The sequence below is a fragment of the Aotus nancymaae genome, unplaced genomic scaffold (genome assembly GCF_030222135.1).
Source record: "Aotus nancymaae isolate 86718 unplaced genomic scaffold, 86718_ANA_hifiasm-v0.15.2.pri h1tg000014l, whole genome shotgun sequence".
In the NCBI taxonomy this organism is placed as follows: domain Eukaryota; kingdom Metazoa; phylum Chordata; class Mammalia; order Primates; family Aotidae; genus Aotus; species Aotus nancymaae.
The window spans coordinates 108,258,866-108,273,894 of NW_026988425.1; the positions used below are offsets into that span (position 1 = coordinate 108,258,866).

The 15,029-nt window shown below is 41.7% G+C and overlaps 1 protein-coding gene across 4 annotated transcripts in view; it reads left to right on the forward strand.

Annotated features, from left to right (window-relative positions):
• AGBL1 (AGBL carboxypeptidase 1) overlaps positions 1-15,029 on the forward strand; it is a 786,993-nt gene that overhangs the window by 57,051 nt on the left and 714,913 nt on the right. For all 4 annotated transcript variants that reach the window (XM_012438697.2, XM_064376229.1, XM_064376228.1 and 1 more), the window contains exons 2-5: positions 373-436; positions 2,049-2,195; positions 6,208-6,339; positions 9,905-9,998. In XM_012438697.2, coding sequence (XP_012294120.2) covers positions 373-436; positions 2,049-2,195; positions 6,208-6,339; positions 9,905-9,998 — 437 coding nt within the window. The remainder of the gene's footprint in view (positions 1-372; positions 437-2,048; positions 2,196-6,207; positions 6,340-9,904; positions 9,999-15,029) is intronic.

Below are 15,029 nucleotides of genomic sequence, written 5' to 3' on the forward strand. Positions count from 1 at the left end.
TCTGTTTCTTGCCTCTGTGCTGTATGTAAAAATAAGCCAAACCTACTGAAAGAACAGACCTGTGCTACCCTGGCCCGCAAAGCCCTTTTACTTCCTTGTTTTCTGTATAAATCATGATTGCTTACTCTTTTATTCATTCTGCTGATGTTACTATGAGATAGGTCTGCAAAGAGGGGTTCTGAAGACTAAATACGGAGGGAGGTGCAGCCCCGGGTCCCTTATCAAGTGAGTCCCCTTGTCTGTCCTTTCGCTGCAGTAAGTCTTTCTCCATGGCAGGAGGTAGAGTCCTGCCATTCCGCTTGCATCCCTGATCATCCAACTTTTTTCTCTTGCGTTCCTTCTTAAATATGGCTGCCTGTGTTCTCGTTGCAGACCTCCTCTGACAAGGAGTCCATCCTGACCATCCTCAAGGTCCTCGGAGATCTGCTTTCTGTTGGTGAGTAGGCCATGCTCTCATGCTTTCATATGGTGGACGCGGAGCCTCCCGGCTGTGATCTCTCCGGGGACCTCTGTGGCCTGGGGGTTTGCTCTTGCTTCAGTTTCCTGTGAGAGGCAGCATCACTAGCCCATCTTTTTTCTCTAAGATTAATAAGACCCACGTAACCTGGACTGATTGTACTCGCACTCAGTCTTCTCACCCAACACTGAGGAGGAAAGTAGACTTAGTAGTAACCCTCTGGGGGTCTACCCCTCTTCTCCCTCTGCTCTCTTCCATGTGGCCTATTTAAGAGAGCCAAGTATCAGAAGCTGTCTTGCCTATTTCAAGTAGAGACAGAACTATCAGGCAGGAGCTGAACTTGGAAGCGGGTAAGCATCACGTTTTCAGAGATAAGATGACGGAGTCGACTACATTGGAATCAACTGAGTTAACTGGAGCATGCTTCTATTAGCTCAAGGTCCTAGTGAGATTTTTGGACATTCTGACATTCACCCAATTTGCATTTTTATGTATGCTGGCCACATTACTCTAGAAAGAGATGTTAACACTGAACAGGCAATGTCAGAAATAAATGACACTCCAGACCCACAGATACTGAAGGTTACAGTTTCAAGAGGAAGGGGCCCATCATACTGGGGTCTTACCATGGTTTGTGCTGCGTTCTATTGGCAGGATGACTTCCGTTTAGTCTTTTGAGTGGGGTCTGTGTAAGTGAAGTCACTTGTCTCTGGGATAGTGCTGTCTTAACGTTTGTTCAGAGGTGTCTGAAACTCTTAGGATGAAACCTTGAAGTTCTCCCTCTGATAAGGTGGTGATTACTGCACCTCTTTCAGAGAATGCTACTTTTCATTAGGATAAAAAATCAGATGTTCTTCTTTGATAGTGTCCCACCCTGTTGACCACCTTGGTTAGGTCAACTTTGCCCCGTGTATAGAGAGAATTAACCAAGGGCAAGTTGAAATGAAATCGTTGCTTTTGAGTTTGTCCTTGGGCAAGGTGGAGGAGATCCCTGTTCAAAACTGTTCTTAGGTTGAAAGACCAATAGTTCATCAAAGCTCTAGACTCTCTTCAAAATTCCCTAGATAGGATGATTGGATGTTTCTTTCTCAAGGTACTACTCCAGTAGTTTCTGTAATTTTCTCCCATCAGTTTCTGAAAATCAGAAAATCATTATGCCATCAATACAATGATTCCAGATTAGGTCATCATCCCAATCCTTGTTACAGAAGATTCAAATGCATAGCAGAGGGATACTCGATATTCCCTCTTCTAAGTATATGATTATACAAAAGCCTATATGCAAATTACAACATGTACACACAGGTATACACACGTATACTAAATATTCAACAGATTCTCAGGCAAGCTCTGTATATTAACATGTGTTGCAGATGAGTACTAGGTTCTTAAATATTCCACTATTTTCCTATTTCACAACCCTCTTTCCTTACCTGATAGTACAGCTTTAACACAGGTTGCTTCAAGAACTACACAGTTTTGTGTAGTTGAACTAATTCTTTCTCCGTCTCTAGCTGTGAGGTCTGTTTTCTGCTCCAAGAAAAATGGGGGTTATTATTTGTGTCTCATCTTTCCTCTGGCTTCCCCTCAGGCACAGATCGGAGGATTCACTACATGATCAGCAAGGGTGGCAGTGAGGCTCTTCTGCAGACCCTGGTAGACACAGCGAGGACAGCTCCTCCAGACTATGACATCCTCCTGCCTCTCTTCCGGCTGCTGGCCAAAGTTGGCCTAAGAGGTACTCACACTCCAAGACCTAAAGCTAACTAATAAGGCACTTCTAGGGTTGTTTTGATGAGTACAATTTGGGGCGCTCTGGTGGAGAAGCACAGGAAGGAAGTGGCAGGGAGGTTCTGGACACCTTGGTGGTGATGGCAGGACCAGACCCATAGGAGAAACCATTTTGTTGACTTAGATGTCAGCTCATCCAAGGTATGGTGCTCAGGACAGAGCCCAGAACAAACATGGGCTACATGGGGCGTGGACCATATTGGGGGGAAGGAGGGGAGTACTCCAACGCAGTTTTTAATTATTTAAAAAATAAATGGAACGTGTCTAAAAGTTGCATCACAAGGCTGTGGAGAAAAAGGAACACTTATACACTGTTGGTGGGAGTATAAGTTAGTTCAACCATTGTGGAAGACAATATGGTGATTCCTTAAAAACCTAAAGACAGAAATACCATTCGACTCAGCAATCCCATTACTGGGCGTATACTCCAAAGAATATAAATCATTCTATTATAAAGACACTTGCTCGCATTCATTCATTGCAGCGCTATTCACAGTTACATGGACTCAACCTAAATTCCCATCAATAATAGACTAGGTAAAGAAAATGTGGTACGTATACACTGTGGAATATCATACAGCTGTAAAAAGGAGGTCATGTCCTTTGCAGGGACATGAGTGGAGCTGGAGGCCATTATCCTTAGCAGACTCAAGCAGAAACAGAAAACCAAATACCTCATGTTGTCACTTATGAGTGGGAGCTAAATGGTGAGAACACATGGACACACACTGGGGGCTGTCGGAGGATGGAGGGTAAGAGGAGGGAGAGGATTAGGAAAAATAACTAATGGGTACCAGGCTTAATACCTGGGTGCTGAAATAACCCATACAACAAATCCCTATGACATAAGTTTACCTGTGTAACAAACCTGCGCATTTACCCTTGAACTTAAAATAAAAGTTAAAAAAAGAAAGTCCATTTTACAAGTGTACTGTTTTCCTAAGGCTGCCGTAACAAATGGCCACGAACTGACTAGCTTAACTTAACAGAAGACTGTTAGGAGATCAGAAGTCCGAAATCAAGGTGTTGGCAGGATTTGGTTCCTTCTCGAGGCTCTGAGGGAGAATCAGTTCCGTGCCTCTCTCCTCTGAGGGTTCCAGAAATACTTGGTGTTTCCTGGACTGTAGATGTATCACTTCAGTCTCCGCCTCCATCTTCACGCGCGGTCCTCCGTACCTTTTCCTCTTTGTGTGAGGCCATCAGTCATAGGATTTAGAGCCTACTCTAATTTGTATGACCTAATCTTTAGTAATAAAATCTGCAAAGACTCTATTTCCGAAAAGAATAACGTTCTGAGCTTCTGGGTGGACATGAATGTTTTGGGGCCACTATTCAATCCACTACAAGTCACATAGAAGTGGAACATTCCTAGTTGAAGGAAAGATGGGGGAAGGGCCTAGAGTTCTTCCATTTAGGCTCCATAGTCATTTCTCTTTTACCAAGGAAAACCCTGAAACATTTCCCTAAAATTCTAGAAGTTCTTGGAGCACAGTTTAAAAGCATGGACACTCAGGACTCAGGCAAACATTGCAAATGAGTTGCAAGTGTTAAGTTCTAATTGTGTGCTGAGTCTTATATAGGTCACAGCTGAGAAGCTCAGATCCTCTAAAAAGCGGACCTTTGATGTTCAGAGCTATCAGTGGCAGCCAAGGGCCTGGGGGTTCTGGAACACTCTTCCTTTCAATATTTGGATCTCCACTTTGAGTCCATTTAACATTCTGCTGATAATGATGGAGAACTGGGCTTTTGCCAGCACCTGCATGAGCACGTCCCAGAAAAAATCAATACAATTCATTTGGCGAATATTCAACAGATACTTACTGCATGTCTCCTAGGGCCAGGTGCTTTAGGTACTAGGAACACCATGATGACCAAGGAAATTAAGGACCTGCTCTCATGGAATTATGTTCAAGTGGAGAAGGCCAGCAAATCCACAAATAACTTGGCGATAGAAGACTATGATGAGTGATGTAAGAGGAAGCAAGAGTGATGCTACTCTAGACTGGTGTGGTCAGGAGAGGTAACATTTGAGCTAAAACTTCAAGAATGAGAAATCAGTAAACCAAAGAGTGGGCCATGTGAACTCCAGGAAAGGACCACAGAGACCTGATATATCCCTCGGTCATAAACAGTATTAGCTGGGGAGTCAGACCTGGGTTTCAGTTCTGGTCCTGACACTTACTGGCTGTGTGACCTTGGGCAAAGTAGTTAAACTTTCTGAGCATTGTGCCTTTATATAAAATAGAGTTATCTTTGTATAAAATCGAGTCATCTGTACAGTTGGCCCTCCATTTCTGTGGGTTCTGCACCCATGGATTCAGTTAACCTTGGATTGAAAATACTTAAACAATTGTATCTGTACGAAACATGTACAGAGTTTTTTCTTGTCATTATTCCCTAAACAAAACAGAATAACAACTATTTACATAGTATTTACATTAGATTAAGTATTACAGTAATCTAGAGATGATGTAAGGTACGAGGATGCGTGTAGGTGGTATGCAAATACTACATCATTTTAAATCAGGGATTTGAGCATCCACGGATTTTGGTATCTGTGAGAATCCTGGAACAAATCCCATGTGGATACTTTACTTAATTCTAGGGTGATATGAGGATTAAACAAGGTATTGTATGTCACATGCTTAGCATGTGGTTCAGGACCCTGGAAAACTAGGGTCATACAGGTTTTATAGGAGAAAGAGAGAGATGAGAGATACACCAGGCCAGTGATTTCCAAGTTATTCACCTTGATATTAGTATTGTAGTGATTACATTACCACAGTTTCTGCCATCAAGGGGTTATAGTCCTTGACATTGACATTCAAGTTGCCATAGGCTGACCTGAACAGAACAGAAATGAAGTTGGATGCTCATGAAGGAATGGGGTAGATATCTCTTTTCTGATGAAGGGAATAGGTTGTGTAGGTTTAGTTGCAACCTCTTTGCTGATGTCCTTTGGTCCAGAGGTACATATCAGTAAATCAGGTTTAGGATTTTATTTCTGTTTAATTCATTTCTACCTGTGATAAATCTGATAGAGATGTATTCTTGCAAAAACAAACATGATGTTTAGACATTACCCATTGACTGGTATCGTAGTGGGGACGAGGAAAAGAAAATAGGTGTTTCTTTTTTATGCTTATTTCCTGATTATTAAAATAATAAGGACTTCTTTGTAACACTAGAAGTTAGGTTATTTGGAGCAATAATTTAGAAATATTAGAGGGAAAAATTTATTTTTAAAAAAATATATTTTGACTTTTTATTATGAAAACTACCATATAGAAAGATGTCCTCTTATATACCTAAACTTAGTTCTAACCATTGTTAGCATTTTTCCATATTTTCTTCGCCTATTTATTTTTATCTGAAATATTTTAAGAGAAATTATGGGTAGCATTTTCCTTTCAAGTGCATTTCTTTGAAAAGAGACATTTCCCTACATAATCACAATTACCATTACTACAAACCTAATAAAATAAAAGATACATGCATAATTTATATTTATTCCAATGTCTCCAAATGTTCCCAACTGTCTTTTACAGGCATGCTCAGAGCAAGATTCAATCCAAGTTGACACATTACATTTTAATGTTATATCAAGAATTATATTAATATTAAGAATATTAAATATTCTTAATTCTAGAATTGTCTTAAAGGAGGAACTTTATTCCCAATTGAACTGTGGTTAATGTATGAGGACAACCTAAATATAGGGGCTTGAGAGTTATTCAACCCACAAGCTTGCATGTAAATATATGTAGCCCAAATTAGCTCTTTTGATTCGTTTGGTTCTAGTGGGGACATATTTAGCAGCATTTGTCACTAGGTCTGAAAAATGTCTTTGACTATGATTATCCTCCTCCTTCACCATCTTCCCCTTCCTCCACTTCACACACTGTACAATCCAGAATCAATGTGGAGTGCAACTAAACTAGATTGATTTGTGTTCTTAGATAAAAGGATTGGACGGAAGGCCCTCGAACTGGAAGCACTTGATGTCACATTGATTCTGGCCAGGAAGAACCTATCCCATGGCCAGAACCTCCTCCACTGTCTCTGGGCTCTGCGTGTGTTTGCCTCCAGTGGTGAGTGACTCTACTGTGGCTCTCGGGGATGTCTTCCAAACCTGGGCAGGGACAAAGGAAACTGTGTGAGGGTCTGGTTGGAAGAAAGGCATGGTTGGGTGATACACATGGTGGTCCCAGTCAGATAAATAAAAGGGGGCTGACAATCCAGATGCTGTGGATGTGAGAAGTTACTTCTTCATCTTCTCCTTAGCCAGGTAGAGCTCTTGTCTGGTCCTAGAGATAGACTTTAATATTGTTTCTCCTTGGGAATCACACAGGATAGTATTCTAGATTTTTCTATTAGTACTACAAGGTAAAAAAGATCTATGACAGGAGAAGGGCAGACTTTATTTAGTCCTAGTCACATTCAAGTGTTGTATCTGGGCAAAATGACTCTCATATCACAAATCTCCCTACCATATTCCTGAAATTACTCATTGATTACAACGTCCCTTACCATTGAAAAAAAAAACCCATGATCCTTCTCAACAGGGTCCTCCAAGTAATTATTAGGAACATCATAGCCCAGTTGATACTTATTTGCTGACTCCTGATTTATTTCTAATTATCATAACCATTTTGTATTTAGACCCACAATTTTATAGCTTAGAAAAAGAAACTTTAGAGTGAAGCAAGGCTGGGCATGGTGGCTCACGCCTGTAATCCCAGCCCTCTGGGTGGCTGAGGTGGGCAGACCACTTGAGCCCAGGAGTTGGAGACCAGACTGGTCTCTACTAAAAATACAGAAAATTAGCTGGGTGTGGTAGCACGTGCCTGTAGTCCCAGCTACTTTGGAAGGCTGAGGTAGGAAAATCACTTGAGCCCAGGAATTCAAGGCTGTAGTGACCAATGATCATGCCCCTGCACTCCAGCCTGGGCAAGAAAGCAAGACCCTGTCTTAAAAAGAAAAAAAAAAAAAGTGAAGCAATTGCTTGAATTCATACAGATAAAAACTCAAGAGGGCAGAATTTCTAACTCCAGAACTCATTTTAATTCTATTCCATATGGAAACTTTTTATTAATACATTAGATCCTATAGCTTCTGTCTTATATATAATGAGCATAGACTTTCATTTCTCCTTTCTGAGTTCCCTTCCTGTGAAATTAAAATGACAATTATTTAAAGGTTATATAGTCTGTAGGGGAAAGAATGTGGGCTTAGAGCCAAAAAGACCTGAGTTTGACTGTGATTCTATTTCTTACGAGTCACGAAACATGAGTGCTTAACCTATTGAACCTCAGTTTCATCCTTTACAAAACTATAGTAGTAATAATGATCACTGTTACTCTGCTAGGGCTGTCTTAACAAAATACCACAGTCTGTGTTGCTTCAACAAAAGAAATTTATTTTCTCACTTTTTATTTTTTTGAGACGAAGTTTCACTGTGTCACCCAGGGTGGAGTGCACTGGTGTGCCCTTGGCTCAACTGCAACCTCCACCTCCCGGGTTCAGGTGATAAGCGATTCTCCTGCCTAAGCCTCCCAAGTAGCTGGGATGACAGGCACCTGCCATCATGCCTAATTTTGTGTATTTTAGTAGAGATGGGGTTTCACCATGTTGGCCAGGCTAGTCTTGAAGTCCTGACCTCAGGTGATCCACCCACCTTGGCCTCCCAAAGTGCTGGGATTACAGGTGTGAGCCACTGCCCCCAGCCACAATAACCTGATTTTCATTAGTAAATTCTCTTAATAGACGTGGAGGATTCATAAAGAGAAAGTCTTCCTGGGGAATGATGGGATAGATTCTTGAATTCTTGTTCACAGATGGAGCCTCTATTCACCCATCTCCCGTATATTGACCTGAAAACCAGTAAGCATTAGGGAAAGGCTGAGTAACTCTATATACACTCATATCTAATAAAGGAAAAGAGAAACTGTGGCCTTGTATAAAGGACAACTCTCAATAATGAATAGACGGAAGGTGTTACATCCACATTTGCAACATGCCAGCAGAACAAAATTTGAAGCATTTTCTGGTTTCCTAAAGAATAATTAGGCTGAAAAACTTGCCTTCCTTAAATATAATTGTTATGGAGATTTTGAACAATTTCTTCAGCTGGAGTTGTGACAAGTCCTGGGATTTTTCCTGTGTGTGTGAGGAGATGACTATTTGATTTACCCTCTAAGCCTATGTTGATTGTACCAACTCACTGTTCCATAAGATAATTAAAAAAATTATACTGTCAATCTGTATACATGGGCTTTACTGATGAGAGGCAAGCAGAGTTCAAGAAGCCTGTGGATTACTATCTCTTCCGTGAACTGGTAGCTACTGTGGAATGTTCCAGCAAAGCTTTCTAAACAGCTCCTATCTTCAGAAGGAGTTGGCTGGAACCCTAATGGGCCTGTGAGAGCCAATGAACCCTTTGGAAGTTCTAAGATGGCCAGCGAGGATGTTTACAGAGCTGCTGGAGATCTAACCTTGGACACGCATCCACAAAGGCGAGCTCAGTGAAGATTTCTCATTGTTATCCTCTTCCAGTTCCAAGCCTAGAGTCTTTCATGTTAGAATCAGTGCATTTAAAATTAGCTCCTCCTTAACTTGATAACGGAATTTTGTTGAATTACTTGCCAAAAATTTTCTCTAGTATGTTTTCTCAATTAGGAAGTAAGAGCTGAGTTAGTAGCCACAAGAGTGGAAGATTGATGGGCAGGACTAGGATGCCAAATCTCTGAATTTTGATCCAGGCAATTACTTCATGTACTAGCCTCAGGAGGGACATATATGTAGAGGGTGTTCCAGGAACATGCACTCTGCAATAGCAAAGACATCAGCCTCAGTCCCTATCTGATAGACTGTAGTGGGATGAGGAGTCTTCAGATTTCCATTTGGCTTCCTTTCCTGAGGGTTGGAGCAATTCAGTGTTAGCCACCCTTGTTTCCCTCTCTTTGCCTTCTCTAAGACCTCTCGTTCCCACTTATTTTTCTCAAATCAAGGCTAGCGTAAAGCACAAGGCATTCACAGGTCTTTGTCTTAAAAAACACAAGTGCAATGGAGGAAAGACAGACAAGAGTCACACCTTGGAAGGTAACCCTCTTTCCTTCTCCCTCTGAAATTTTGCCCCCCTTGCTTACTGGCTCTATTTTGTGTCCTTTGGAATTCTCTTGTTTTTTTTTTGACATGAGCAGAGCTCTACTTAAAGTGATCTAAGTGGAGTAGGGTCCTGGGAATATTGGAGAGAGGCTGGGGCATCCTTGGAGACACGAATAACATCAAAAAGTTGTATTTATCTAACCAGATACCTCTTTTGAGTCTCTTTCTATCATTCAGATCTATGACAATGCTTTTATAACCACTCAATTGGGCAAAAAGGCAAAAACTTCCCAGTCTAGTTACTGCTGAGCAGGAAGAACTCATTCTTCATTTGACGTTCTAGTTGAGGCATAGTCCATTGTCAAGTCATCACCTTAGTCATGGGAGACCAAAGTATGAAACTACAGGGAAACGTGCAACCAGGGTGGAAAAGAAAGGGAGCTATTTTATCAGGTTCCCTTTTAAAGACGTAAAGGAGTCAATCCAAGTTGTACTGAACCTTAACTCATCCACCTGTGGCTATAACTACTGTGCTTTTGTCTTTCTTAGTCTCCATGGGAGCCATGCTGGGAATTAATGGAGCCATGGAACTGCTTTTCAAGGTTATTACTCCTTACACCCGAAAGCGCACCCGAGCAATCAGGTACAGAGTGCCGTGTAATACTTCTGCCCCTTTCGTAACACGTGGAGAGATGGAGACTGTCCCACGTGTATTTTCATGGTGCTTCCAGCTCAGTTTAGTGATGACTTCTCCCTTGGAAATATGGTACAATGTCTTTATCGCTTCCCAGCCTACATCCCTCCATACCCATGGGTCATTTCCTCTAATTTTCATGATAACCCCGAATGGATGTATTACTCTTCTCTTTCTCAGGTGAGGAAGTTAAAATGTGGAGAGAGCCTTATCCAAGGTTATTGTGCTAGGAAATAGTAGAGTTGAGATTCGAATCCAGATCTTTCACACTGGAAACCTCATGTTACTTTTGCCTGAAGCCCTCAGGTATCTACTTTTTACTCACAGAAAATCTACCATAAATAAATATAATCCTCAAAAGACATTCCAGAAATGACACGGTTTCTAAAGAGTCAGCCAGTTAAACTTCTGGCATGAGTTCTGGGCCTTATAATAGTCCATCATGGTCATGTGCTGGTCTTGAGATGTATTTTTATGATTGGAAAATGAAACTCAGCCTATTCTCTCTGCCTCTGCTTGCTGGAGTGGAGTGAATCATCAAGTTAAAAAGGGAGATGGTTAGACATGAAGGCTTTAGAGATATTCGGGACCATTAAGATCCATCATTTATGGGAGTGACTCAGCGAGGACCTTGAAAGAATATTAGAAGAAATTCAGCCAGTTTCCAAGATAGATGGGGTCATTTGGCAAGTAACATTTCCATGCTCAACCATACTATTTTCTGCATCCCAGCATCAATCTTAGGCTCATGTTCACCTGATTATTTTTCTCTTGGGTCACTACAGTTATGCCATTATCATCCATTCTCACCTGCAACTCTCTACACCAAGCATTTCCTAGAGTGAAATACACTATATCTCAGTGAAAAAAAATTTTCATCCAGTAAGTTGAGAAATACTGGATTGAATACTGGTTTCTTTACTGTAAGACTTCTCAGAGTCTTTGTAAAGCCAACACATATTGAAAATATCTGTTATTTAGTATACCCTGATCAAAAACTGATTTAGTTAGGAACTGTCTTTTTTTTTTTTTTTTTTTTTTTGAGATCAATTTTTTTTTTTAGGGGAAGAACAGGTGTCAGTGTTTTATGTATTTCATTTTGGAAACATATTCTCTAGGGTGTGAATTTATTGCAAAGTGGAATTCAATTAAATTCTAAGGACCCTCATCTAGTAGGTAAAAAACTTCAAAATAAAAAACTCAGGGACCAAAAAAAATTTCTTTATTTTCGATAATTATACTTTACTCTGTCTTGAATTTACATTTATGTCAGATAACAGGAAATATAATGCAGTGTCTTATCAGGAATCTAATGCAAATTAGTGATTCTTTGGTTCCTCCAGGGTTTTCACTCTTCTCCCCTTCTTCCTCAAGTGCATCTGAGGTCTAAGAAGTCATGGTAGTGCTGGGGTGTTGATGGAAAAACACAGATTGTCCTCCATCGTCTCATGTCCATTTGGACATATATATGATTTGGACATGTCTCATTTTTATCACTGTGTTCAGGCCTTTGCTGCTGACATCTGCAGTGTTAACATGTTCTTTGGTCACCAATCTGTGAACTTTCTGCCCTATTCACAAGGCTCCTTCTAATGTGATGCTGTCATAATTCAGCTGTTCAGAAGATCAGGAATATCTGGCTTCTTCCTTAGGTTATGTGAAAATCTGCGTGATGTCTGCTGGGCTCATCCACATACGCGTCTCACTCAGTTTTCTCTTGTTTGTCATGTGGGTACCATGTTGCTTGGAGGGCTCCCCTAGGAAGCCTTTTTCACATAACCATGGGTATCAAGGCACTAGGTCTCTCCTTTCTGGGAGCTTTTATTGTCTTCTTCATTCAGGCCAAGCTTGTTGGTAGCTAGGAGAAATCAACAAAGCATAGACACTTCCTCCTCAGAGACTCACATTAGCTGCCATTTTTATTGCTTTCTTTTACTCCTGCAAAGGGAGTTGAATTCAGGCACAAATCTGATCAAGGTTCCAGAGGCAATTGGGAAAGTAATATCAGGGATTGATAGGAGTGGGAATGGGGTGCTTCTAATAACAAAAAGAGACTTCCAGGGACCTCAGGCATATTTCTACATGTCTGGTTTGTTTCATAAATTTTGGGGAAGATGGCTCCCTTTCTCCAGTCAAATGCTGTATTAAAACCAAACCTCTGTAGGAGAGAGGCTTTTCCAGCATCCATTACAATATAGCTGTCATTGGCATGGTGTTTATTAGGTGCCCTACACTGTGCTAAGCTCTTAGCATGCGTTACCTCCTTCGAGCCTCTCATCTGCTCTGCAAGGCAGGTACTATTATTGTCCCCAGTTTTACTGGAAAATAAATTGAAACTGAAAGAAGTTAAGTAACATGCTGGGTTTTAAGTGAAAGAGCTGGGATTTAAACTCTGTCTGATACATGAGCCTCAACTCTTAAGCCACCACTGGCGTATCTTACACAGTCTATTTCCAGCATTTTATTTCTAAAGCCATCATAAGTAAGACAATCATATGCAATTAAAGTTTGCTTAAATCTAAATGGCTCATACCCATGGAACAATTTGCTTAATGATAGAGGAGTCTTTCTCCTCCATCAAATGGCTGTTTCCTCTCAAAGGCTGAATATCTACTCGTTTTGCTTTTGAATTATTTCCCAAAGCTACCTTGTTTTCTATCTTATCCTCACTCATCAACAGCAAGATAAGAACAAAGGTAATGAAATTGGAAGACCTGCTCTGTCAGCCTCCTTCTAGCAGATTCCTTGGCGAGTCATTTAACTTGTCTTAACTAAACTTTGACATTTCTTAAAGCATGAATGTCAAGTCTTACCTCCTAGGTTTATTGTGGGCAATAAAAAATAATGTGTAAAAACGTTGTGTGCTTTGACATGCTATGACACTGTTAATCATTATTAATGCAAATACTATGGGGTGTCTGGTTGTCTGCTGCGGGTCAGGTGGCAGAGGCTGGTGAAGAGTCTGGAGATGAGGACTTCCTGCCAATTTTCATCTTTCACAAACTCCATCCTGAAAATAGTAACAAGACATACCCAAATGAATTCTACCCAAGCCATTTGGATGACAGAACCTGTGGGCTTGAGGGGGTCTTGCAGGGAGGGGATGAAGTGACATGTCAGGGGACATGGAGAGCTCTGCTAAGTATCACCCTCCAAATGCCAGCATGCTATGGGAGAGTTATTCCGGGATGCCTTTGTAGGAGCAGATGCCCAGTGTTGTGTCACTATGACTCCTCCCTCCTGTGGAGATTAAACCTGCCCTACTTCTCTAGCATGAACCTAAAATTAGATGTGCAGCTGTCCTCCAATGAAGCCCTGTCTCCAGATAGTACTCAGGGCAAGATTTACAACAGAGGCTCCAACCACATACCTGCTAGAGAGAAGGGACACGAAGAGCAATGTCACAACCCTCTGTGGCCTTGTGCTAGTCCTCGCCCCAGGGCAGGCGGCTATTTCAGGCCTCATCTTCTTCCCAAATATCCCCCATGCTGCACACACTTGGGTCGGCTTGTGCCTGCTTCCTTCCTTCGGCTCCTCAAGTCCCACGCTAGTTGGAGCTATTATGGTCAGACTCTGACTGCTACGATAGCCCTCCAGTTGATCTCCCTTCATTTCAAAGCCATCAGGAAGGTGCCTCAGCTTCCCTTTCCAGACTGGTTTCTCATTCCTGCTCTCCTCTCTCTTTCCAGTCAACTATCCCTGAATGCGGCATTCCCTCTTCTTCCCCAGGTCTCCCCCTTCCTCTGGAATGCCCACGCTGCCTTGTGCAGTGGTAGAAGGTACTACCCAGCCTCCAGACTTCACTAGATGCCACCTGCTCCATTCCACCAGGGAAAAGGAATCTACTTTCCTCAGAACTTTGTTTAGACCTTCTTTCAACTTATATTCCATTGAACTCTGTACTATGTTGGACTAGGTGTGTTTTCTCCTCTTTAAATTCTATACTTCCTAAAGTAGAAATCAAATTATATGTATTTGTTATTTTCCATCCCTCCTAGCCCAGTGCCTAGATGATAATAGGCTCTTAATTGAATTTAAAAGAATCCGAGCATGGTGGCTCACATCTGTAATCCCATTGCTTTGTGAGGCCGAGGCAGGCGGATCGCTTGAGGCCAGGAGTTTGAGACCAGCCAGAGCAACGTAGCAAGACCCTATCTCTACAAGAAATTAGTTGGGTGTGGTGGTGTGCACCTGTCGTCCTGGCTACTCAGGAGGCTGAGGTGGGAGAATTGCTTGGGCCCAGGAGTTTGAGGCTACAGTGAGTCATGACTACACCACTGCACACCAGCCTAGGGGACACATTGAGATCCTGTCTCAAAAATAAATAAGGGCCGGGCACAGTGGCTCCTGCCTATAATCCCAGTATTTTGGGAGGCTGAGGTGGGCGGATCACCTAAGATCAGGAGTTTGAGACCAGCCTGGCCAACATGATGAAACCCCATCTCTACTAAAAATACAAAAATTAGCTGGGCGTGGTGGTGGGTGCCCGTATACTCCAGAGGCTGAGGTAGGAGAATCACTTGAACCCAGGAGGCAGAGGTTGTAGTGAGCCAAGCACTGTACTCCAGCCTGTGAGACAGAGTGAGAATCTGTCTCAAAAAAATAAATTAATTAAAACAAATAAATATATACATTGAAAAGAAATACTTTAATAAAAAAATTATTGGTGAATTCCCATAGTCATGAATAAAAGCCAGAATATGCTCAGTAGGTGCCATGCTAGGCATTTCATATATGTTACCTTTTTCTCCCTTGATCCCAGGCTGGCTGCACACATAGGATTCTGCCCCATCTAAATATGTCTGAAACATTGGTGGGCACACCTCCCGGGAGCTCTGTTGCATGAGAGAATGAGGTGCCTTCTGGGAGGAAACTTATTCTGGAGACTGCGAAGCAGCAGCCACCAGCTTGAAAGAGAGCAAAGTTTCTATCACTGGAGGGAAGATAAAAGTTCAGAGTCTTTTCTATTATTTAGAGTTG